The 22,169-nt window shown below is 36.2% G+C and overlaps 4 protein-coding genes across 4 annotated transcripts in view; 2 read left to right on the top strand and 2 right to left on the bottom strand.

Moving 5' to 3' along the window:
* Window positions 1-1,809: 1,809 nt before the first annotated feature.
* cdc123 (cell division cycle 123 homolog) lies at window positions 1,810-6,141 on the bottom strand. The gene is made up of 13 exons (XM_082167128.1): window positions 6,011-6,141; window positions 5,473-5,544; window positions 5,329-5,389; window positions 5,216-5,248; window positions 5,036-5,131; window positions 4,850-4,956; window positions 4,667-4,715; window positions 3,869-3,944; window positions 3,630-3,752; window positions 3,512-3,540; window positions 3,146-3,274; window positions 2,883-3,020; window positions 1,810-2,221 (listed from the first exon to the last, which is right to left on the bottom strand). Exons 1-13 carry the CDS (start codon window positions 6,082-6,084, stop codon window positions 2,165-2,167), a joined length of 1,044 nt encoding a protein of 347 aa, XP_082023254.1. The 5' UTR covers window positions 6,085-6,141; the 3' UTR covers window positions 1,810-2,164.
* A 175-nt stretch (window positions 6,142-6,316) lies between these two features.
* nudt5 (nudix (nucleoside diphosphate linked moiety X)-type motif 5) lies at window positions 6,317-10,113 on the top strand. The gene is made up of 9 exons (XM_082167129.1): window positions 6,317-6,462; window positions 6,597-6,668; window positions 6,784-6,851; window positions 7,208-7,260; window positions 7,341-7,448; window positions 7,546-7,641; window positions 7,724-7,825; window positions 8,028-8,081; window positions 9,420-10,113. The coding sequence occupies exons 2-9, from the start codon at window positions 6,618-6,620 to the stop codon at window positions 9,527-9,529; spliced, it is 642 nt and encodes a 213-aa protein (XP_082023255.1). The 5' UTR covers window positions 6,317-6,462; window positions 6,597-6,617; the 3' UTR covers window positions 9,530-10,113.
* Window positions 10,114-10,729: 616 nt separating this feature from the next.
* Window positions 10,730-19,615, top strand: mcm10 (minichromosome maintenance 10 replication initiation factor). Its single transcript, XM_082167076.1, has 18 exons — window positions 10,730-10,864; window positions 12,003-12,245; window positions 12,337-12,582; window positions 12,696-12,879; window positions 13,415-13,580; window positions 13,663-13,830; window positions 14,605-14,721; window positions 14,803-14,996; window positions 15,078-15,148; window positions 15,236-15,349; window positions 15,762-15,879; window positions 16,063-16,291; window positions 17,234-17,366; window positions 17,453-17,589; window positions 17,811-17,924; window positions 18,337-18,482; window positions 18,565-18,607; window positions 18,815-19,615. The coding sequence occupies exons 1-18, from the start codon at window positions 10,858-10,860 to the stop codon at window positions 18,896-18,898; spliced, it is 2,514 nt and encodes an 837-aa protein (XP_082023202.1). The 5' UTR covers window positions 10,730-10,857; the 3' UTR covers window positions 18,899-19,615.
* An 8-nt stretch (window positions 19,616-19,623) lies between these two features.
* Window positions 19,624-22,169, bottom strand: part of ucmaa (upper zone of growth plate and cartilage matrix associated a) — a 4,020-nt gene continuing 1,474 nt past the window's right edge. Inside the window, exons 4-6 of the mRNA XM_082167111.1 lie at window positions 21,660-21,758; window positions 20,131-20,379; window positions 19,624-20,023 (exon numbers count right to left, since the gene is read on the bottom strand). Coding sequence (XP_082023237.1) covers window positions 20,282-20,379; window positions 21,660-21,758 — 197 coding nt within the window. The 3' untranslated portion in view covers window positions 19,624-20,023; window positions 20,131-20,281. The remainder of the gene's footprint in view (window positions 20,024-20,130; window positions 20,380-21,659; window positions 21,759-22,169) is intronic.

Below are 22,169 nucleotides of genomic sequence, written 5' to 3'. Positions count from 1 at the left end.
CAATGGGTATCATAAAAGATAGCACATTTTTAACAGCATTTATTAACTTAGGTTAATGTTCATTTAATATATAAATATTACCTCTGTCAAATCGATTAATCACGATTAATCGCATCTAACATAAAAGTTTTTGTCTACATAATATATGTGTTTGCATATATTATATTTATATATGTATAATTATGTGTGTGTATATAGTTTACACACACACAGACATCTATATATACTAATACACACACACACATATTATGTAAACAAAATATTTTATGTTAGATGAGATTAATTGCGATTAATCGTTTTGACAGCACTAATAAATATACTATTGTTCATTGTTAAATACATTTTTGTTCATAATACAGTAGTGGCATAATATAGTAGATTAAACCATAAATATATGAGGAAAATATTTTAAATAAGAGGGAAGAACAAAACACTAAACTTGGCTAAGGTATTAATCTGACAAAATTATAAGGCAAAACTATATGCAAATAAAAATGCATAGAAAAACAGGAAAAAGCATACATTGACAACCACATAATCAGTTTTTGCATGTGTTCATAATTACTTTGCATGACAACCTGGTCAAAAAAATTAATAAATTCTGCACATTCTGGCATGTTTCATTGCGTTATCACAAATAAAACGACTGAATCCGACCGCGATTACGCAATATGCTTACAAAATCTCTATCAAAATTTTTATGAGATTTGAATAAAGGGTGTCAATTTTCCTAACCCTAACCACTACTGTAGATTAACTAATGTTAAAAATTAATTAGTATGTATAAATTAACATTAACCCACTTGCTACAACAGGTTTGTTTATTATTTTGTGTTAGCTTTAGCAATGTTAACGTATAGAACCTTATTATATAAAGTGTTAACAAATATTGTGCATATTGCATTTCTATAATACATTTTCAAGACTGTATTTAACAGTGTTCCAAAACCTTTTGATGTCTTTTCAATTCATTTTTCAGTTGCTTATGACTAGATAAGGATTTAATAATAATTACATCGAGAACTGCACGAAACAGTTGATGAAATATTTTAGTGCCAAGCAGAAAACTAGAAAAATATCTTTGCACTACACAAATGTCCATGCCATTGGAAGATTGTATTAAATTGCAAGGCCTGGAAATCAAATTTCTTGATATTTCCATGGAAACTCTGAATTAATTTGATTAATTTTGTACTTAAAGTAAGATTTAATAGAAAGTTTGGCAACATTTTATTTTACAGTGTCCTAGTTACATGTAGCCTACTAGTGATAACACTGTAATGACTACAGTAAGAACATGCAACACAGTACATTATGTATTACATGCAACTAACCCTAAACCAAACCCTAATCCTATATTAAGTACATGTTGTTAATGTAAGTAATACCATTCAGTCCTTAAATATATAAATAGACTGTAACAAGGCCACCTTAAAAAAAATTGGTAACATTTTAGTTCAGGGTCCAATTTTCACTATGAACTAGTTACTTATTTGCATGTATTACTAGGATATTGGCTGTTTATTAGTACTTATAAAAACACATATTCATGCCTTATTCTGCATGACCATATTCTACATCCTTTAATCCCGCACAATACCTAAAATTAACAACTACCTTAGTTACAAACTATTAAAAGTTCGACCGAAAGTCACTTTGCAATACAGCTTATTCTTGCACACAAAGTTCTCTGGTATTTGGCGCCCCCACGTGGATGACGAAAAATCAGTCTAGAACAAAAATCCAGTTTGTTCTCATTATGGAGAAAGTTAATATCTCGTTTTTAACGTATCATTAACACAGAAACCATTTTTTTTATTTTTTATTATACATTTTTATTACTTCATAACACAGTTTTAAAACTATTGCACTTTGAATGTGTAATGTGTGCGAGCGCTACTGCAGATAGAAAGCATAAAAATGTCTTCTGCAATACAGAAGCCTGTTAAGTATTTGACAGGGACTTCCTCCTAGGTCAGCATCTCATTATATACAGTAATGAGACCTTCCTACAAAGTTTGGTAGGCCTACTTCAATACAATTTTAACCCTGAAGTAGCCAATCAAAATCATCCAATTCACTTGAAAATACAGACAGGTCTATTCAAGCAGAGCTGGAAGTAAACTGCAGGAGAGCCGCACTGATACCCAGCACTTCCTGTTTACTACTGAGGCCCCTCCCCTTCTGCATCAGACTCCTCCTCCTCCTGCTGCCCCCTCTTCTGTAATTACAGAGGAAGGAAAGAAATACAAGTGTAAAATCAGACACATTGAATCATCCATATTCACACAGTTCTGGATATTTAAAGTGCCCCTTTTATCCAATTTTATTGGTTCCTAATTTGGTAAATCTACAATAGGTTTACATGCATTCAAAAAAAAAAAAAAAAAAACTTAAATTTTCTCATAATATACATTGCAGCATCTTTTCTCAGAGTGTCTGAAACGGTTCGAAAAAGGATTCGGTCTCTCTAAACTCCTCCTTTCTGAGAGCCTGCTCTGCTCTGATTGGTCAGATGGCCCGGTCTGTTGTGATTGGAATGCCGCTTACAGCAATGATACAAATTATGGAAATGTTGTTTGCGGTCTGGCATTATACAAATTTGTTACAAACCTACATTACATTACTGACGACTCGTTTCAGGCAGTTCAGAATGGGTTCTTACTTTTGGGAGACAATAACTCCTATAATGAGGGGCCTATCATACTCTTTGATCTTTGAAACATTGCAGATCTTTTACATTCTCACACAGCTATATTACACACTGCATGAAAGGAAATATTTGAAAAAGCATAATAGAGGCACTTTAAAGTGAGTCACTTCGGCTACTGAATCCGGCTGATATTCTCATGCATAAATGAAGCCGGTGTGTTATAACTCACCAGCTTAAGAAAATCAATGAGTTTATAGGCATCTTCCCCTGTGGTCAGGTCCAGGAAGTCTCGTGGGATTCTGTAGGACAGACATGGGCTGGGCTGCACCGTGACCTCACTGGTGGTGCATCGAAATGCAGGTCCATCCTAATAAAATACAGTATGCATGCCATTAATAAAACACAGCACACTTGTCTTTTAAAATACTGCCAGTGAAATACATTTGAACAGGGTTTGATGAATAACGGGTACCATTTTCAAGTATAAACTACCTGCTGTGTTGTGTCCTCTTGCGTCTGATTGGCTGAGAGATTTTTGCCAGATGTTAGCTCCTCCCATGTGAAAAGCAAAGAGTCTGTGACATCACCAAATGGGTTGAAGTCAATCACCCACACACGTCCCTTTAGAAAAACAAACTTTTGTATATGAAGGCGCTTATTTAAGGTTTGTGCAGTCTTGTAAATACACGAGTCGAATCATTAAAGAGGCCATATCATCCCCTTATGCAAAGTCTTGATTTTGTTTTTAGGGTCTACTACTAGAATTTGGATGACAACTAAACTTCAGAGGACAATCATACATTGCTATACAGTAAATTACACATTTAAATGTAAAATTTGCATTCATAAAAACCTTACTGAGCTGTCTCTGTAAACATCCAGGACAACTGGGGAAAAAAAGAGAATATTGTTTATGAACTTATGTAACTTTTAAAGAAATAAGACAAATATTTCTCCTCCACACTGATACACTTACAGTCCTCATCTGGGAACTGGTATTGGATGTGGTCTCTGAAGAATTCCAGTACAGATGAGGAGATGCTGGCCTCTTGTTTGGCGATGTGATGGTAATGTTGTGTGTAATCTCTCTGACAGATCGCTAAAAAAAAAACATAAGATGATCACATGCTACATTATACAATGCATTCAATTAAAATCATTACATTTAAAACAGAATATTCACATATTAGTTTAATAAATGCAGGATGTTCATACCAATTAGTTTATTCTCTTTCACAAAGCAACGGAATTCTCCTCCTGGAATGAGCTCGCTCCACTTTCTCAACACCAACTGCACAAAATGAGTCCCACAGAGAAACCATTTATTATTTAATAGTATTTATTTAATGAAGAGATATTTAAGAGTTATCCATCGGGTTTCACTGCGGTGTAATAAAATCTAATCTAATCTAAAATAATATAATATAATGCAATATAATGTTCAAAAGTTTGGGGTTGGTAAGATTTATGTTTTTGTCTCTTATGTATTTATTTGAAAATACAGTAAAAACAGTAATATTGTGAAATATTACTAAACATTTAATATTACTTCTATTTTAATATAAATATAATATAATATAAATATGAAATATAATTTATTTTTGGGATTTATAGCTGAATTTTCAGCATCATTACTCCAGTCTTCAGTGTCACATGATCCTTCGGAAATCATTCTAATATGATGATTTGCTGTTAAAAATAATAATAACATTATTAACAATAACATTATACAATAACTTGTACAATACATTTATTGTTATTAATAATGTTCACATGTCTTTGCTGAGGTATTGATCACTATAAAAAATAAAAATTTAAAGAAAAGTAAAGAAAAAAGTTTGGCCCCAAACTTTTGAATAATAATATAATATAATATAATATAATATAATATAATATAATATAATATAATATAATATAATATAATATAATATAATGGTGTGCTATGGAACAAAAATATCTGAATGGTGCATATTGAAAAAAGTATGCTCGACTGCTTTATTGTGTTTTCTGTACCTCATAGTTTATGGTTGGGTCTGGAGAATCATCACTACAATGGAGAAATCTGCCAAAGGAGGTACAAAATTATTACTTCAACCAACCAGCTTTCTTGAATTTCTTAAGAAGAAAAATCAAATCACAGGGAGCTTGATGGGAACCGGGAATATCAGCCTTTCTGCACCTGTGTGAGAGACTTACGGCTGTGTGAGGTCATGCGTGATGAAATCTGAACTTTTGAAGAGGAGGAAGATGTCGCTTAGACTCTGACATTGCAAGGAACTGTTCAGGGCAATCCAGTTAGCATCCTGAGAAGAAAGATGAAGTGTACAGTGAGTATTATACGTCCATATGTATGAAATACAATTGGGAGTAAAATCTACTCACCCGAGGGGCGCTCCAGTTCAGTTTTGGGAAGACGCATCCGCCCAGAACATTTATTGCCTCCTGTACCTTTACATTGAACTCTGGGAATTCTGGGGCCTGTGGAAGATACACACAATTTAGTCCCTGCACAACTATATCAGATCAGCTCAGCTTTGACTGGCTGAGAGGAATGAGACGCACCGTAACTGTTGTTGTAGTTTCATCGTCAGTCCACTGGAAAACAAAAGCCCGAGGTCAGGAAACTGGTTGAGTTGTATAAGAGATATCTAAATGTGCTTGTATTTCACACATACCTGAATGTCCTCCTCATCTGAGTCACTGTTGTTCGCCTGTGTTTGCAAATTGTTGTTCTCGCTATAAAAGAGAGACAATAATACATCCTATAACCCGGCAAGAACAGAAACTGTTTCAATTGTTTGTTCAATACCAATTCTCACCTGCCAGAAACCACAAGTGTCCCGTCATCTAATAAGTAATCGATTACATTTTGAGGAATAGGTAGTATCAAGCTGGAAAAGAGAAAATAACCAGCACTAAATACTTAATAACAACAGCACATAATATATATATATTTTTTAAACATTAGCATATAAACTCCAAGGTCCATCATTATTTTAAACTTTGTTGTTGTAGTACTTAATTTACATACACACACACACACACATACATACATACATATATATACATATATATATATATATATATATAGAGAGAGAGAGAGAGAGAGAGAGAGAGAGTACAGTACGAATACAATGGTACGTATCAAAAAAAACTAAACATGGCAGTACTAAGTAGCCTATCCAAATTATCGTAAACAAAAATGGTAGCATGATAAATGCCCATGGCATGATGCAGCCCATAATTTGCTATGGTACTTTTTCCTACAACGCTCGATGTTTGGACTCTTTCTGAGTTTCCGCGTGAGCCCCGATCATTATATATTATTTACACCCACTGTGCAAATAACTCTCTTACCTCTTAATGGTGTGTTTCTTGAATAAAGGAAACCAAACAGAAAACTGACAGTTTACAACCTGCTCCTTCTTCATGCTGCCTGAAACTACACTGGTAATCTGCGCAACCTCAAAAACATTCCGGTATAACTATACAACCCGCTCCTACAGTCAGTTCCGATTTATAACTGTGCTTTGTTTTGTAACAATTCTGTGTTTTTAATACTTTAAGGAAGTTTTATGTTCAATCATATATTTGTATTTATTTATTTAAGAGGCCAGGTTGACAACATAATGTATACAACGAGAACATGATGCAATGTAACTTACAAGAGGAGGAACTGTTTTAGCTGCACACAAGTGGGCAGATGTTCATTGAACACGTGACTACGTGAAAGAAAACTAACTATACATTCCCATACTTTCTAGTGCAAGATCACTGTGGTCTATTTGACATTCTCTCGGATTTGTCTGGTAAGTACCCCGCTAATTCAAACGACTTAGACAGATCTCTCGTTACCTATGCGTATTAACTAGTTGAAACAGACTATGGTCATCATCATGGCAACATCATGCGTCCTGTAACTTAATTTCTTTTGCGCGTGCAGAATTAACACAGTAGACACAAGATGAGCTCTCCAAAGAAAGCCACTACTGAACCTCATGTAACCAAAGAGGAGGTAAGAGTCTGTCTTAAATGAACAGTAAAATAAACATGTTACATTTTGCCTTCATGTAAACACCCACATGTTGTTACCAAGTGCTCTTTAACCGTAAAATATGTGCTCTTGTTAGCTTATAGCAAGTGGAAAGTGGGTGAAGCTTGAGAAGACCACATATGTTGATCCCTCTGGAAGCACCAGGTATTGATCTGTGACTGTGTGTGAATGATGTGTGACCTGTGGACTGAGTGGACATGATGATGATACTCTCACTGGTTATTTCTAGTTAGATAGCTAGGTAGTTGGATAGATAAATAATTGGAATAATCTGGTTTAATTCCGTCAAACAGCCTAATATATATTTTCGGAATAATTTCTAGATAAATAGATAGACAGATGAATGGATTGATAGACAGAAAGAGACATCAATGTACAGACAGACAGATACATGCATACATGCATACATAGATAGACCGATAGATAGACAGACAGACAAACAGATGCTATCTTTCTAGACACTTAACTGGAATATCTTTTGTGGATGTTTGTCCCCTCAGAACATGGGAAACCGTGAAGAGAACAACCCGAGTAGCCAACATTGAAGCTGATGGTGTGTGTGCGTCCAGACACTCTCACACACTTTCATTTGGAACTTTTATTCATGCTTTAATGCTCTATAAATATTGTAAGGTGTGGGAATCATAGCCCTCCTGAAGCGGACCCTACATAAAGACTGCGTCGTCATGGTGAAGCAGTTTCGTCCACCCTTGGGATGCAACGTACTGGAGTTTCCTGCAGGTCTGATGATGCCGGTCTGCTTTAGGTTTGTACAGCCTATAATAGTTTATATAAAATAAAATAACCATTGATTATTCGCTCTGTATGCACATTTCAGGTCTGATTGATGACAATGAGACTGCTGAAGCGGCTGCTCTGAGAGAACTAAAGGAGGAAACGGGTTACAAAGGGGAGGTCGTGGGCACCACCCCAGGTACAACTGCTGTCATGTGTGTGTATACTTGACAATATGCTTATACGTATTTTAATATCTCATCCCGTTTTCTGTCTTTTAGTCACATGTTTAGACCCGGGCTTGTCTAACTGCACCACACAGATCGTGATGGTACATATTAACGGAGATGACAGTGATAATATAAACCCCACTCAGCAGCTGGGTGAGTGAAGGATCATGTCCTGTCATTGAAACATAGTGTGTTTGAAATTAATGCAGAACTATTCATTCTTTTCTTTTTTCTCCATTGTGCATGTCTAGGTGATGGAGGTATGTATTTGTTTTCCAGTAAAAAATAAGTCACCATTATTGATAATGTTGTATTTTTTTATTTATTTTTTCTGAAAATGTATTTTGTGTCTCAGAATTTGTGGAGGTTGTTCTTCTACCTTTGGATGAATTCCAGCAAAAAATCGACGGTGAGTGGATTTCTTGCTGATGAGAAATGCATATTCTTTAAGTTTATAATTATGGTCCATAGTTTATAATTGTGTCCATTATGTCCAAGCTCAAGTCTCTTATGCTGAGGAAGAATCATAAAAAATTACAGTAAAAAAAAGTAATATTGTGAAATATTATTACAATTTAAAATAACAGTTTTCTATTTAAAGGGATAGTTCACCCAAAAATGAAAATTCTGTCAGTAATTACTCTCCCTCATGTTGTTCCAACCCCGTAAGACCTTCGTTCATCTTCGGAACACAAATTAAGATATTTTTGATGAAATCTGAGAGCTTTCTCACTCCTCCATAGGCTTCTAAAGACATTATAACTTGCTGGCCCAGAAAATGCATTAAAGACATCGCTAATATAGTCCAAGTGACTACAGTGGCTCAATCTTAAGTTTATAAAGCGACGAGAATACTTTTTGTGCGCAAAAACAAACAAAAAAAATAACGACTTTATTCCACTATTCATTTCCTTCTCTCTGGGCCTCGAGTTTTTTCACGTAGTGTTTTTGCGCAGCGCTTCTGTGTTGCACGTCACACGTAGGCTCACTATTGGCCGACGCTGGTCATGTGTGTGACGCGTGTGACGTACAACACAGAAGCGCTGCGCAGTTATCATACGTGAAAAAACTCGAGGCCCAGAGAGAAGGAAATGAATAGTGGAATAAAGTCGTTATTTTTGTTTGTTTTTGCGCACAAAAAGTATTCTCGTCGCTTTATAAACTTAAGATTGAGCCACTGTAGTCACTGTAGTCACTTGGACTATATTAAGAAGGATGCATTAAATTGGTTCAAGTGCCAGTAAAGACATTTATGATGTAATAAAAGATTTATATTTCAAATAAATGCTGTTCTTTTAAACTCTCTATTCATCAAAGAATCCAGATTTTTTTTTTTTTATCACGGTTTCCACAAAAATATTAAGCAGTAAAAATGGTTTTCAACATTGAAAATAACAATATATGTTTCTTGAGCAATAAATCAGCACAATAGAATGATTTCTGAAGGATCATGTGACACTGAAGAGTAATTATGCTGAAAATTCAGCTTTACCATCACAGGAATAAATTACATTTTAAAATATATTCAAATAGAAAACAGTTATTTAAAATGCAATAATTTTACGGTATTTTTTATCAAATAAATTCAGCCTTGGTAAGCATAAGAGATATAAATCTTCCAAACTTTCAATCTCCGGTGTAAATGACCTATTTATTCAGTATTCATTTTGTATGCTTTTCACTCAATTTGTTAGATTTTGCTTTGACGTACTAAACCTTATGTTCTTTTTTTTTATTTTTTTTATAGCTTTACGGCAAAAAGAGAAAATCTTTGTGGACTCCAAGGTGTATATCTATGCTATGGGAATGTCCCAGGCCTTCTTTAAACCCAGAGAGTTGCCTGTGCTGAAGCAGTGAGATATTCTCCTCTGGAACACACTACAGGCTGACAGCAGTCAAAGCTTGTGTGAGGAAATCAACTAGTACTTGACCAGAGCCTTAGATTTTACCACAGCTGCCTGAACATTCCTTATAAACTAACAGTACTACAGTATTAACAGTATTATTCAGTGTTTGCAATGTTTTACAATTCAAGATTAAATAGATGATTAAACAGGATTTGACCAAATTTAACTAAAAGTTCTGACAGCTAGAACTGTGCAGTACACCCTGTAACAACAAAAGAAAACCCCAAAACAAAATAAGAAAGTTATATTAATAGGCCATACAGTAAGTGTCATAGAAAGACTCCTTATTAGGAAATGTACTTGGTATTGTAATCAGATCTTATCATAAAACTGACATAAAAGTTTGTTTTTGATGTACTGTAGCTACGTGTTCATATACGTTCATATATATTGTGTATCCAATTTTCTAAAAGGCCTGCATTGATCGTAAATTGTTCTAAAACATTACAGTTTGTTCTGGAAGATGCATTTGCAATGCTGTGTATGCAAATAACTATTCATTTTTATCTAATAAATTTAACAGTTTAGATTTTGCATTTGTGTGTGGTTTTATGTCTCTTATTTATTTGTTATTCTTTCCTATCATTCTTCCTTGCATATTTACTCAGAGTGTAATTCAAATTAATTTATCAAACCTGACTCTTAATTTTTTTTATCATTTATTGTTCAATGTCACAACTTGAGGTGTTCAACTTGACACTGAATGCCTGTATATTTATATACATTTATAATTCGCATGACTGTAATGAATAATGGAATTCATTTAATATTGTTATGTAAATTATAAATGAACAATTAACTGTTTAATGTATTAAAAATGTATATAATTATTATAACGTATTGTAATATTAATAATTTGAACTTAATTAATCCTTTACCAAGGACAGAGCTCAATACCAGCCAATATTCTCGGAAAACTAAGCGTTCTTGAACATATTTTTTTTTATATAATATAACCACGTGACGCTACAGTAAACATTTAGATTTATTGTATTTTTCATTTTTATTTATTTTTTACAAAAACTGTTATAGTGGCGTTTTTGTAAAATTGTGATGCTTTTGTAAAACAATTCAATTCTTATTTTTAATTTTTTTGTATTATTATTATTATGTTATGGACAGGCACGACGTTCTCTCGGAAAGTGACGTAGTTCCGGGGTCCTGAATATTAAACATTTTTCGCGCCAACATTGAAACAACAGCTGCTGCTTCTGATCCTCTGAGTTTTTAAATTACTTTCATTTAAACACAAAGCAAGGAAAAGCGATCAAAATCAAAATGACAGGTATGTCCGACAGCATATTAGTACAAATATGTGGCCGATTTATTACTTGGTTGAATAAACCATACCTAAATTAGATGAGATATGTTCCTGCAGTTCCCGGTTCCCGAAATCTCTTGGGCTGATTTTTGACTAAATATTCTATGATGTGTATTATAATATCATTAGTAAGTTATAATATAATATAAACTTTTGTATGCTGTTGTTGCTCTTTTGAAATACTGTTTTGGCCATAGTATATTCCTGTACTTTATTCGATCATATATTTTTATATGTAGTGCATGTGTTCATATAGTATTTTAAGAGTATTACACATGACAGTCGTATTATATTAGTTTTAATCTGTTATATCTAATCAATGTGTAATAACCTGTTCTATATAGTATGTATGTATTATATATGATCCTTATAAAATGTTATATGAAATAATTTTAGCATTAACTGAATGTACATGTATTTATATATATATATATATAATGCATACAAAATTTATAAAACATATAATGCTATGTTCTATTTTGTAACTGCTATGTTAAATGAATGAGCAATATACTGTACAATAGGGGTGTAACGATACCCTCATGTCACGATTCGATGCATATCATGATACTGAACTCACGATACGATATTATTGCGATACTCCAAGATTTTTTTTACTGTGTATTAAAATCCTTAATTTGATATTACATTGTGGGTGTAAATGAATAGGCTTGCACTTGGTGCTGAAACCCAATGAACAGGACAATAGAGACACCAGAATAACAATATTCATGATTCTGAAGCTGAAAATACAGAATTATTTTAGATGAATATGCTTACACTCTTTCACAGACTAGATATATTTAAAATAATGTAGTGTTTACTGGTAACATCAGACATTTGGCATTATGAGGACACACTAATATTCCCCCATTGCATTATTATACATACATATATTTAGTAGTTTAATGTAGTACTGAGACTAAAACTCAAAACTTGAAATTTTTCTCACACAGCCATTTTTATTTTGGGTGAAATATACACAATACATATTGTCACCATCCACGATACATGTTGCATTTTTGTATTGAGATATATTGTGACATGATATATTGTTACACACTTACTGTACAATGTAATTGTTACATGTGTCTGACATCAGAGGAGGAGAATCTGGACATGCTGCTGTCTTTATTTGCGGAGAGCGAGAGCCAGAATCCGGAGACTCCTGCTGCTGGAGAGGACACTGACAATCTGGACGACCTCTTCGATGAGGATGATGACGGTCATCAATATATTGAGCCGGAGGAGGAGGAGGAGGAGGAGGAAGAAGACGTGGCACCTGGGAAATCCAGCTCGGCTGAAGGGGGCAGTGGCTTGAATAAGTCAAAGGAAGATCTCGAGGGTATTGCTCTAGTTATTCTATGCGTGTTTATATACGCACAGATTATACATGGACTGTCGTGTGATGATCATGACTGTATTTTGTCTTCCAGCCGAACTGAATTTAATGCAGCAGAAGATGCAAAAGCTACAGCAGCAGCTGGAGGCCTCACAGAAAACCACACAGCCTGAGAACAAACCGTCCATCCAGAGACAGGCGAGCACCAAACCCTTAACACCACCTCAGGGGGGGTTTAACACGACCCCACCGACACGACGGGACAGCAGAGCCTCTCCTCCGTCAGGTGTCACAGCAAAACAGAAGAACAAGCAGAGGTCGGCCCATCCACCCAAAGCAGGTGCAAGTCCAGTGTTTCTTAGTTCTTTTTGCTTACAAAAAGGATTATGGAAATGTTTGAAATATATGAATTATCATATATGCTTTAAATATATATTTTTGATTGTAAATTAGCGTCCTCGGAAAGGCAGACTCCTATTGGCCAGAGTATGAATAACTGCCAATCTCAGCCAGTGAGAGACAGTACGTTGAAGTCACCGCCCCCTCTCAAGACTCCTCCCACTGTGCGTCAGGCAACACCACGTCCATCTGTCAATCAAGAGGTTGCCGTGGAGAAGTTCTCAGGTCTCAGACTCAGGTCAGTGTACTGAACTCCCTGAAACGCCTCGATTGTAGTCTTGAGTTGTCTTCTGGGAACGGACACGTCACAATATTTCTCATTTAAATAATTCCCACTCAATGCATATGCAAAAAAAAAAAGGGACGAGGCCTGGTTGAAAACGCGCTCGAAGCAATCACAACACACTGTGCTCTGATTGGTCAGCTGAACCAATGTTCTTTTCTGAAGCTTCATAGAGACCTGAACTAAACAGAGTGTTACTGACAGACTCGAAACAGAGGTGCTGCAATAATGTAAAATAATGTTTTTTCAATATTCAAGCATGAATACCTATTCTACTAGACCCCAAAAACCAAATCAAGACTTTTAAAAAGGGCATAATATGGCCTTTTTAATGTCGCTTTAATTGGTTTTATTACATATATAATTAATTTGTTAATTTAATGAGGATAAGATCCATAAATAACCTGATTCCATCTGAACTTGACCTTAATTTTACATGAATATGTATTTCAGATTTTCTATTAAAAGCACAATGTTTTTTTCTCTGTAGGAAACCACGTCTGTCTTCCATAGACATTGAGCAGAAAATGTCCACCCGCAAACTGATCAAGCTCTCCCAGTTGCCCGATCGACTGGCCAGGGACAATTTAGAGGACAGTGATTGGGTCACTTTCGCAGTGGTGATAAATAAGATTACCCCACAGAGCAAAAACAATGTAAGAGCCCGGTGTTTCTGAGATCTGAACTGTAAATGGATTACATCTTGTATGTTTGATTATACCCTTGTGTATTTTGTAGGGGAAAACCTTCAGCATCTGGAAGCTGAATGACCTTCATAATCTGGAAGTGATTGTGTCTCTCTTCCTGTTTGGGACTGTTCACACGGATCTGTGGAAGACTGACACTGGGACAGTGATTGGCATCCTCAATCCAAACCCAATGAAGAACAAAGAGGGTTCCAATGAGGTTTGTGAAGATAAATCCTCTATACACCGTATAGAGCCGATATACAGCTCGGTAGACTATAGGGTCGACAATTTTCAGGCGCTGCGTCATATCATTACGCCTGCTGGACTCATGGTACGGCAGCAAAGTTTCTTGATTATTACGCAGGAATGAGAGTATAGTTCCCAGCCATATCAGCCTAGAAAATCGCAACTTTTCATTTTCCGTCGGTCTTAGTACGTGATGTAATTACAGAAGAGTCAAGTTTTAAATAGGAAAAATATCGAAACTCTTTGGTCATTTTTTTGAGAGAGATGCTAACGGTCTTGTCCGGTTCAATTCATTATGCTAAGCTATAGCTTAAAGTGGTACCGCCAGACCCGGAGATCGGCTGAATGGATTCGAAAACGGTAAAACTCGACTGTTTAACTCTGGGGGAGTTGTAAAATGAGCCTATTTCCCAAAAAAAGTGGAGTATCCCTTTAACAACTGGAACCAAAATAATATCAATAATAAGGTCACATGTTTCCATTCAATCAAATCCTGATGCATAAAATCAAGTCCCACCCCTCATTATTACCTGCTAAATATTGTTTCACTCAAAAATGTCACATTGTGGAAGTAAAATACAAATCAAATTTAATGTTATTTAAAAAAAAATTGTTTTACTATACTAACGCATTACCTAAATACTAAAATAACACTCTTGTATATTACCCCATTTATTTCCAAATTATGTCTGATTCTGGAAGTAAAGCAGATTATGAACAATGTGGTACGTGTCTCTCTCTCCAGCTCAGCCTGACAGTGGACCACCCACAGAAGGTCCTTATAATGGGAGAGGCCATGGATTTCGGCACCTGCAAGGCAAAAAAAAAGAACGGGGACTCTTGCACTCAGCTAGTCAACTTGGTAAGTCTCCCTGTTCAAACATCTTCCTTTCCTGAAATATTTCACGATCAGCCATTTCATTACTCCTGTTTGCTTTAACAGCATGAATGCCCGTACTGCCAGTACCATGTTAAAGCCCAGTACAAGAAAATGAGTGCAAAGAGGTCGGAGCTTCAGTCCAGCTTCACAAGCCCCGCCCCCGGTAAAGGAAAGGGGCGGGGCAGTTTGAAGGAGCGCCTGTGCCAGTCTAACTTCCACTACGGGGGCATGTCGTCACTCGCCTGTGCGCCCTCGACGTGAGTTCACCGCCTCTTTTTATGACCTTTCTAAATCCACACAAACCCTAAAATTATCGTATGAATCTTTTATTTTGACAGTTCTGCCCCACAGCCAAAGAAACAACCCACTATGCAGTCTATTTTAGCATCCATCCCAACTAAGAAACTTGGTAAACTTTGTTTAGTACTTCTTTTTTTTTGTTCTTTTTTTTTTGTGTGCTTATTCATGATTTCCAATCAAACGTTGGTTCCTGTAGCTCTGAATTCAGGAGATGTGTTGGGCTGTTCAGATGATTTCAAAGGCCTGATGTCGTTGCCGACGCCTGGAGCACTAAATATAAAGAGGCATTTAGGACAGGCCAAAAGTACAGGTAATTTAAAGGGATAGTTCATCCAAAATTAAACTTCTATGAGCATTTACTCACTCAGTCATTCTTAATCTGTAACGTGTGAGGAACAGACTAAAACAACTCTCAAATCTCATTTACGCTTGTGCGTTTTTAAACCAAGCACCTCGAGGGCCACCATGCCAGATTTGACCTCAAACACTGTTGGTTTTCATGCGTTTTTAAGCAATTTGAGAGCTACTAGTTGCACTATTAATAATAATTATGAATGTTATCTGATGCTGCAGTACTGTTTTGGGCCAGCAGATGTCTGTTGAATGCCACCCCACAATTGGGATGCAATGAAACAAACCAAAAGCCAGCACATTTGTCACTGGGATAGCTTGCAAATTTCATTTCTTACTTGCCTTATTTTTTTATTTGCCTTTGTTTTTAGCTGTGACAGGATCTTCAGTTCAGTCTATATCTGCGTCTGACCTTCTCAAACAGCAGAAAGAACAACACCAGCAGAGAATGCTTGCTCGAAAGAAGAGGGCAGAAGAGATTCAAAAGAGGTGAGAGGTGTTTTCATATTTTTAGTTAGTTCTTTTAACTACTCATTGTGTTTGTTTTGCATTACATTTGAAAGCTGATACATTTAGTGCTTCCATATTGAGTTTCTGGATTGGTTGTGCTCTTGTGACCCTTAAACTGTCCTTACAGTAGATGTGCTATAAATAATGTTTCCCTCTACCCAGGGTGCTGGTTCAGACCAGCGGGGGTCCTGTCGCCCCCTCACGGCCCAGTGTAAGCAGGGGTCCCCTGCTCTCCCCAAAAGCAGCCTCGGAGGTCCCGAAAGGGTCGCCTGGCCCTGCGTCCCGTCTCTCAGGTCCTGCTGTTCCATCGCTGGGCCGTGGTTTTTCAGAAGGAGAGGACATCCTTCTTGATCTGTCTCCACCTTCATCAAAGAGCCTCTCAGCCACAAAGGTACTCATTTGTTTTTACAAATACTCATCATATCACAAATCACAAATACTCGTATTATTTATTGAAGGATTTTTTTTATTCTAGAATGTTGTGTTTCTGTGTATATATTTTTTTTCTATCTGTTATCAAAGCCAAAACCTGAAGAGAAACATTTTCAGTTGAATTTGATATAAATACAATCTTTGTTTTATTATTGCAAGGAATGTGCGATTTTTATTTATTTATTTATTTATTTATTTATTAACTTTGTTTTTAATAACAATGAGAAATAATTATAATAATAATAATTAAAATTAAGTTAGCATAATAAACCATTATCATTTTTAATAGTTTAATAACTTAAATTATTAATTGAGTAATAACTAATAATAATATATAAATACAAATGAAAAGATATTTGTAAAAAATCAGGTACAATGAAAAATCGGGTACATATAGCAATATAGTGGCACATATAAAATAACACGATCATCAAACATTAAACATATAAATCAAAACTGCCTAACGTTACCAAATGAAATGTCAAACCCAGGACGAGCTAAAGGACTGCAAGAGAATGTTAATTCGGGGGAAATACTTAAGTTATTCAATTATTAATACATATTTAAAAATGGAACATTTAAATGACATTTAGAAAACATTTGTATTTCTTATTGTTATTTATTGATATAAGAATTTAAAGTATGCTCTAATGCATCTCTTTATTAAAAACAAAAGCCATCAATAGAATAAAATCACATTAATCTTGTGATTTCCATCCTCAAAGCAGTAATTCTGTAACATTTAAGTTAATTTATTTTTATTCTCCCAAATTGTCCACGTACCGCCAGCGATCTCCCCCCCCTCGCAGCCTTTCATCAAACCCTCGATGCTTTCAGGATGATTTTCCAACTGCTTTAAATCGGTTTATAATAGCTGTTTTTATTTATTTTTGTTTATTAGTTGGCGGCAGTGAGGAAACTCCAAGCCAAAGGTTCAGTCATTGTTAAAGACGACCCAAATGCTGTAAAACGCAAGCGAGCCAGCAGCGATGACATCACAGATCGTGTAAAGCGTAATCTCTCCACACCTACAGGTACACACATTCATGAGTTTCATGATTGACTGTTTGCTTGTTTGCTTTTCTCTAAGGCACTTATTCTTCTACAAATCTATCTGCAGTAACGGATGAAAATTCAATTGGTGAGGAGGAGGAGCCAGCTCAGAAAAAGAGGCGGGAACAGCTGGAGTACATCCAATCAGAGGAGTTTCAGCGTATCCTCAACGCCAAGTCCTCAAACTCGTGGATGATGGGAGAGGTGTGTATCTTGGCTGAATAGCAGCTCGTGTGTGTTTTGATAAGATGTCAATACTTTGATATGTGTGATGTCACAATAGGTGGGCGGAGCTTGCGGTTGATTTGAAGCGTTCTGCGTGATCTGGCTTTATTTAAAAAATATATTTTTTTTATGTTTGATATGAAATGATTGTTCAGGTCATGCCCTTGTGGAATTTTCTTGCATGTTTGACTAAATTCTAGATTGAGGAGCAGGCCATGCAGGAGTATTTTGAGCCGCTGGTGCAAAAAGAGAAGATGGAGGAGAAGATGAAGAATATCAGGGAGATGAAGTGTCGGGCCGTCACCTGCAAAACCGTGAGTCAACAAATTTGCAACTGAAGAGAAACCTGTCCTATATGCGGAGTAAGCCATAAATTACATAACTCTGTTTTTCCGGTGAGAAATTAGAGTCAAAAAAGCGCTGGATGCATTTTTAATTTTAAGTGGTGCACTTAAATCCCTGTAGAATAATAACACATTTATTGCCGTCTCATTCAGAGAAACAACTCTGTTCTCCTGCATCATTAGTAGCAAATTAGCATTTATTCACAGCAAGTCTTAATGACGAACATCATTTGTGACATAATCCCTGTCGTTCAAGAGGAACAATAAGCAAACAAACCTCTTTAAGATGCTAATTAGACCATTACGTGGTTTTGGTCTGATTACACCTGTAAATCACGGACCGTTTATGCGGTTTAGTTCATGAGGCCCCTCTCGCCCGCAGTGTAAATACACCCACTTTAAACCAGCGGACCGCTGTGTGGAAGACAAGCATGACTACCTCTGGCACGACGCCGTCAAGCGCTTCTTCAAATGCCCCTGTGGGCAGAGAAAGATCTGCCTGGCACGGATGCCACACGGAGCCTGCAGGTGGGTGACGCACTATTCATGGGTCACATTTTATATAAGATACTGACATTTTAATAACTCAAATTTCACTTTTCTCTTTTAGCCATTGTGGCCTCTTCAAGTGGGAGAGAGACGGCATGTTAAAGGTACAGTTTCAATTCTTTACTATTATTATACTTCTTTTTTTTTCTTTAATTGCTTGAAACAAGTTACAACAGAATAGATTAATGTTATTTAATGTTCTAAAAGTGCGCAGTATTTATCAATAATTAGAATTGGGTTGTATTTTTCAGTGGTACTTCAGCAATTCAATCGTATAAGTGCGTAACTCACTCTGTATTTCACTTCCACAGGAGAAAAAGGGACCCAAAATTGGAGGGGAGCTACTGTTGCCACGTGGAGAGGAACAGGGCAAATTCCTCAACAGTTTAAAGTAGAGTCAGCTGTCCCGTGCGCGGCCTGAGCCCACTCTCCATCCATAAACACACAGATGAGGAGGTTCGGATCACGTCTTCATACTCGGAAAGTGTGACTGAAGGGGCGTCAGCGTTACTTTTAATGTTAAATGTGATTTGACTAGTGTTTGTCTTGTCTATATATTTGTTGTTTTAAGATAAGCTGTCAAGCCTTTTAAATGTAAATATATACTGTTATTTTAATTCTGAACTTTAATATCAACGGTCAAGTGGCACACCTGAATTAAACGATACTGAGTGAACTTGTGAACGTTCTCATATTGATTTGACTGGAGGCGACGGCACACATGCCAAATCTTGTTGGTCTCACAGCATGCAGTGATATTTGAAAGCTTTATTACCCCTCTGTGCTCTTCATAAAGCAGGAGGAGTGGCAGGAAGTCGTTCTCCTGTCAGATTTGGGTAACGACACTGAGGCTCAGGAAGGCCGATAAATCTTTCTTTCTACTTGTTACTTTCTCCCTCTTTTTTTTCCCCATCTGTCTAAGCTCTCAGCACAGGAATGTCACTCCGCTGCCAGCAAATACTGCCTTGGAATATTTATTCCATCTGTAGATACACAAATCTGAGCTCTTCATATATATATATATATATATATATATATATATATATATTACATTACCATATTTATGACTTTACAAGATGTTGCAATAAAGGCAAGTTTTTAGTTTTTTTTTACATTTTACTTTTATTGGCTTTTTCTGTCCCTTTTTTTTATTGTTCTGGTTGTTGCATTTTATATCAAATCCTCACTAATGTGGAAAATGAGAAGAAAATGGGTCAGATGACGGCTGAATGTAATTACTGAAGGAATTAAGCAGTCGCTCTTAAAATCACAAACTAATCATGAATGTTTTGATGAGTCCGATAAAGAGAATTTTTGATTCAAGATAAATGATTATAACACTCACAAAAAACACCTTCCATACACATAAAACCTTTTATGATACATGTATTATATGGAGCCCCTAACGTAGTGATGGGAGGAAAAAATATGATCAAATATAATAATATTGATTTATAATGTTATATAAAAAATAATTTTTGTGTTCCACCGAGTAGATTTGCGAGAGAATGCAAATTTTTCTCCTCATTTCATAGTTTTGTCCCTTTAGGGGCTCCATTTTATAGGGACATGGTGGTGGAAAAAATACAAACTTTCTCAGGGCAACGCAAAACATTTGCAAGAGAACAGGCATATCATTTCCCCTCCCATTTCATATTTTTTCTTCCTAGGGGCTCCGCAGTATTAAGAGCTTTAAATCTATAAGTGCTTATATGTGTTGAATAATAGTTATATAATGTCATGAAAGTAGAAGATCCACTCTCGAGGCCTTCATGTGCTCAGACGTACGGGCGGTGGTGAGGGTATCGTGAGTATTGCCCATCATAGTTGAATTCTCTCCACTGTTCATTCTTCTCTCTGGTCCGCTCATTCTGTTCTGTTGGTACAAAGACACACAACGGCTAGAACGGGACCCTTAGACCATTTAAAATAATAAAAGGTAACAATTTATTAAGTCTAAAATAAATTTAGTCTGGGAGATTCCGCCAATATACTGCAGTAACGTACCCTGGTAATAAATCCAGAGTTCTCGCGAGAGCACAAGCTGAATTTGCTCAGCGAGTTTACTCTGGCGTTGAGTAATGATGCTCATTAAATATGCCCTTGTATCCGAGCTGCACCAATCACATCGGGTTATCTGATATAGGCGGGCCAGAGGCGAGCTGAACAGATGACGACAGCGCTGTGACGTCAAAGTCATTAGTAAACATTGCAAGATGGCTATGGATGAACACCAGTTGTTTGAAACGGCTTTGGCCGCTACAATGAACGAGTTAGACTTGGCTTTTTATCTAAAAGAGGAATAGAAGACGGCGTTCGAATCATTCCTTTGCAAGAAGGGCGTTTTTGCTGTTTTGCTGACCGGATACGGCAAGAGTCTAATCTACCAGTTAGCTCCGCTGGTAGCTAAGCGTATGGGGCTTGTTGTTGTGATTGGTCGTAGTGTTATCCAATTGCGTGCAGTGAGATTTTCAAATGCATGCTTGGTGCCGCCCCTCGAGCTGGACGATTTTCATTAGTCAACGCCAGACCATTAATCTTTCAGATTTAGGTCTGGATTTCCAGGCTAGCAGTAACGTGGTATTTAGCCATGATTATCATCCAAAAGAAATTCAAATTCAAAATATTCAGGTAACACATAGTTACTTTACTACATGTACTTCCCATATTTATAACAGTAAACTATGTATAATTACAAGTAACTAACCCTAACGTAAGTACATAGTTAATTCATATTACTTAGTACTTATTTGAGTTATTACAATGTAACTCACTGTAAAATAAAGTGTAACCAATATTCATTATGTAGAAACAATAACTGTTCAAACTGTGGTATTTTGTTTGGAAACGGTTTCCATGCTTAATAAAAAAAAGAACTGAAATCACTAATCTTGTCTTAGTCCGTGTTCTTGGAACATCAACATTTTCAATTTAAATGTCATCATCTGTGCCAGATTTACTGTTTACTTCTGGGATCTAATGTCACCAATCAAGTGTTCTGGATTATATTCCTAATCATTGTTAGAGGGTTTGTGAGAGGCTCAGAGCCACTGCTGTCATCAGCCTCTTATTAATCTTTATCCCGTAAAGGTTTTTGCACAGCATGTTTCTCTTTTCTGGAAGCCAAGATAATCAAACAAGGGAGATCAGTCTCACCATCGCGCTCCTCCTCTAAATAGTTCTCGTGTTCGTTGCTTTGTTCCTCATAGTGCTCCCTCCTCCGCTCATTTGTAGCCATCTTCACCCTTTGCTCCGCTAAAAGTGAGTGAAAAGACACATTTCAGCATAGAAATAACACACACACACACACACACATATATATATATATATATATATATATATATATTCTTGTATTCAAAATTCACTAGCTTATTTGAAAATTATTTTAAACGTGCATTAATTGACTAAGCTAGAGTTCAGAAATGACATGCCAATGCATATAATATCAAAATGTCCAAATATAGGTTGATACATCACTAAGCAAAGTGTAAATATGCTTCTGGATTTCCATAAAACGACCTCAACCCATTTTTTTTTTTTTTTCTTGCAACATTTGGATACTTGAGCAGTTTAAGCATCCACTATCCTTGCAATCCTGCAGCACAAAAAATAAATCTTAATCTCCTCTTTAGAGGCGTCCCAGAATCCTCAAAAACTCCAGACTGT

This window comes from Leuciscus leuciscus (assembly GCF_965113295.1).
Source record: "Leuciscus leuciscus genome assembly, chromosome: 4".
In the NCBI taxonomy this organism is placed as follows: domain Eukaryota; kingdom Metazoa; phylum Chordata; class Actinopteri; order Cypriniformes; family Leuciscidae; genus Leuciscus; species Leuciscus leuciscus.
The sequence above is the reverse complement of the archived record's forward strand: the minus strand, read 5'-3'. Positions and strand labels throughout refer to the sequence as shown.

Excerpts from the sequence above, each read along its gene's own strand:
- cdc123 (XM_082167128.1), bottom strand. The coding sequence starts at position 6,084 with ATGAAGAAGGAGCAGGTTGTAAACTGTCAGTTTTCTGTTTGGTTTCCT. Across the intron at positions 3,945-4,666 it reads ACCCAACCATAAACTATGAG|TTGGTGTTGAGAAAGTGGAG; the intron begins GTACAGAAAACA and ends CATTTTGTGCAG. Across the intron at positions 3,275-3,511 it reads ATGTTTACAGAGACAGCTCA|GGACGTGTGTGGGTGATTGA; the intron begins GTAAGGTTTTTA and ends GTTTTTCTAAAG.
- nudt5 (XM_082167129.1), top strand. The coding sequence starts at position 6,618 with ATGAGCTCTCCAAAGAAAGCCACTACTGAACCTCATGTAACCAAAGAG. Across the intron at positions 6,669-6,783 it reads CTCATGTAACCAAAGAGGAG|CTTATAGCAAGTGGAAAGTG; the intron begins GTAAGAGTCTGT and ends TGCTCTTGTTAG. Across the intron at positions 7,642-7,723 it reads GGTCGTGGGCACCACCCCAG|TCACATGTTTAGACCCGGGC; the intron begins GTACAACTGCTG and ends TCTGTCTTTTAG.
- mcm10 (XM_082167076.1), top strand. Across the intron at positions 14,722-14,802 it reads GCACTCAGCTAGTCAACTTG|CATGAATGCCCGTACTGCCA; the intron begins GTAAGTCTCCCT and ends TTGCTTTAACAG. Across the intron at positions 15,149-15,235 it reads CATCCCAACTAAGAAACTTG|CTCTGAATTCAGGAGATGTG; the intron begins GTAAACTTTGTT and ends TGGTTCCTGTAG.